General features: G+C 30.6%; 1 protein-coding gene across 1 annotated transcript; it reads right to left on the reverse strand.

Annotated features, from left to right (window-relative positions):
* Window positions 1-442: 442 nt before the first annotated feature.
* On the reverse strand, window positions 443-3,180 carry Smp_169600 (hypothetical protein; the record flags this gene model as incomplete). Its single annotated transcript, XM_018797101.1, has 3 exons — window positions 443-589; window positions 1,889-2,041; window positions 3,163-3,180. The coding sequence occupies 3 exons, from the start codon at window positions 3,178-3,180 to the stop codon at window positions 443-445; spliced, it is 318 nt and encodes a 105-aa protein (XP_018652176.1).
* Window positions 3,181-3,269: the final 89 nt, after the last annotated feature.

The following is a 3,269-nucleotide window of genomic DNA, read 5'->3' on the forward strand; positions in this document are numbered from 1 at the left end:
CTGGTAGGTCTTGGGTTCGAATCTCCCGAGGCGGGATCATGGGTGCGCATTGCTGAGGAGTCCCACAATACGACGAAACGGCCGTCCAGTGTTTCCAGGTTTTCCATGGTGGTCTAACTTCAATTGACTCATGATTTCAAGTATATATAAAAATAATTAATTATTCCATAAAACAATACATCAGCTGGGAACTTTCAATGTTCAGTAGATAGAAATAAATAACTTTTTATCTTGTAAATTGTTTATTTTTTGTAATGGATCATAAGAAAGGGTTTTGCACAATTTATGCTTACCATAAAGTTTATAAAACAATTATAAATGTATGTATACATTATAGCTATGGGATTCACCTTTGACAACTGATATTCATAAAATGCGGTAAAGTGTTTATTTAGTACATATCTACTTGTGAGTTTATAAGTTGTTCTTCAATCTATTTTGTTTATCGATAACATACACAACAATGATTACATGCATCTGAACAGGTTTTCTTTTCTATCACTCCAATTTGTTGTGCTTCATAATGCATTTGGCATGCTATACAACCATTACAGAAACATAGTTGACAGCAATCTTTGCATCCATCACCCTAAAATTATAAAATAGATCAAATAATCAATTCATTCAGTGTATACATACATATATAAAAAATAGTATGAAAAGATTAGTTCAGGATCCTATTCAATTAGAACTGAAACCGATGGTTATCGATGCGATGAAATAGTATTTCATTATTTATATTGTAGTATTTCCTTCCTCACCTTGGCTGACCACATCTATATAAAAATCCATTCAAAGTTATTCAAAAATGTAGTGATAACAATAATGACTTTTTGTGAACTATGAAGCTAATGGAAAGATCTGAAATTGAACAATGAATTTGTTTTATTTAGTGATACTTATGGGATGAAAAAGCAAAATTACATTTTTGACTCATTATTGGCTCTTCATTAACATCACTTCCCTTTTTAAATCAATATGATGATTATATAAGGCTATATTTGTTTTCTTTTCTATGTGATATTTTATTCAGAAGGGGTTTTGTGGAGATTTCAGTATTTTCATAGTTGAAATCATGAGACTTCAAGAGATATTTCCTGGAGTTCTAGTGAGAAGCAGGGACAAGTGGAATTCAACCACGTCTGTCGTGAGTTATCAACTCACTGAAGACAATTGGTAAACGGTTGCTCAACTTCGTGGATTGGTTGAAGTTAGACATTAAGACCATCGGATGCCGGCCATCTCAGTGGTCTAGTGGTTAAGCGCTCTAGCGCGAGACTGGTAGGTCCTGGGTTCGAATCTCTCGAGGCGGGATCATGGATGCACACACAATTTATTCAGTTTAACATTGATTTGTTTCAGTTGGATGTTTATTCAAGGTATAGGTATTCTCTGTATTAAATTAACGTGAATTATTTTTAACGTGACATGTAACATGCTATTTTCATACTAATTTCATATACGTAACTTTTTTCCAATTAATAATCAAATGAGTTTATGAATCAATATGTAAAAGAGTGTATTTTGGACTAGGGTCATTCTGTTTTTGGGGTGAATAAATCTTCAGTTGTACCAATTTTTGTGTTCCAACTTCACGTCGTAGGAATTGTAATGGTTCCTCGTTTTTGATCATATGTAGTAGAGTGAGGGGGGCATAGCATTTAGTAAATCGTGATATTTTTACACTTTCCAAATAAATTAAAGGAAGCAATTCAGATTAAGTGATTAGTTTTTGAAATATCTCCTGCTTTTAGTAATCCAATAGATTAGATGTATGAAATTATTTAATCAACTAAAATGTCGTCTCTCTGATTAAGGTAAGTGATGACTAACACACACCAGTAAGCTTCTCAGTAATTATAAAAAGAAGTTTTTGATGTAACCCAACCTTAAATTTTACACCGTGATCCGAAATGTCAGACCTATTATCAGGAAGAAAAGGTAATGCATTGTGCCAATCAAATGTTAAGTGCACGCAGTTGGCCAAGAAACGACTAAGATTTCTAAGGAATGAAACATATGCTAAAGGTAGCTTGATTTTCTAAGGAATGAAAGTAATTGTATGAATTAGTTTACATAGATCTCCGATTTGTTTAGGTAATCAGAACTGTCTTCTCGCTCGTGTAGCCATTTGGGCTCGTGTATATGAAGCCTACATTTCAGTATAAGAATTAGACAGTGAATAATACAACAGTTTTTTATGGTGTTTTATATAGATACCTAATATGTATTTGAATTATCAAATCATTAAAAAGAATGTACATAACAACATGCAACGTTATAACTTCTTTTTAAAACCTTGAAGTGTTCAAGTCAACTTCCAAGCATCATTACTAGTTAAATTGGTCAACTAGGAATAAAAGTCTGAATGATGTTTTTAAGTTATTTCTCTTATACTCTATTGAATTTAGATAAAATTTACAGTAGTTGTTTAAAAACTTCGTCGATTAAAATAGCCAAGATATCAATAAAAAAAAAATTAGTGTTAGCTATGATTAGTTGAAAATTACAAACCACTGTACTATATTGTTATCATTTAGATCTAAATTATTTGAATAGAAATGCAGTAAAAATTCATAAAAATTTAAATATATAATATAGATAAAAAGATTCAACTGAATTATCCAGTTTGGTCATATCTCCTTAATTCTTTTTTCAATTATTGTAACAAAATCAAACTGTCTTTTTTGTAACTTAGTAACCATCTCAAAATAATTGGAAAATAACTCAATCAAATCAGTTGATCAGAATTTTAATTTTAATCATTTTAGTTAAGTCAATCAATCATAGATTGGATAAACTATTTGTAATCACATTATAACGACGATAGACCATAGTCTACTAACTTTTATGTACATACTTGATGAAAAGTGATGATCTAAGAAGAGTAGACCACACTAGAATAAACAAGACCAAGAGAAAACTTGAACCGATAAAATGATTATTTCAAAAATTTCAAACATTTAAATGTAGAAATGTAATGGGTACTGCAGATATCAGATCTTGTTATTAAAGTTAGTGTGTTAGAAAACGTTTTTTGTCTCAATACCATAGTTTGGATGATTTCTGTAAGTAAAGAAAAATAAGATCTGATTTGAAATATTATTATTATTACGTATATTGTAATGAAAATCACTCGTAATTCAAGTAGTTAAAATCTACATTAGATTCTTCTAACATTTCTGTCAAGAAAATTAAGTCAGAGAATAGTTTATTCTGTGTACCGTCTACTAGAATTTACTCAGTGTCACAGATATTAATTGCCTTTC

The sequence above is a fragment of the Schistosoma mansoni genome, chromosome 4, assembly GCF_000237925.1.
Source record: "Schistosoma mansoni strain Puerto Rico chromosome 4, complete genome".
Taxonomy (NCBI): Eukaryota; Metazoa; Platyhelminthes; class Trematoda; order Strigeidida; family Schistosomatidae; genus Schistosoma; species Schistosoma mansoni.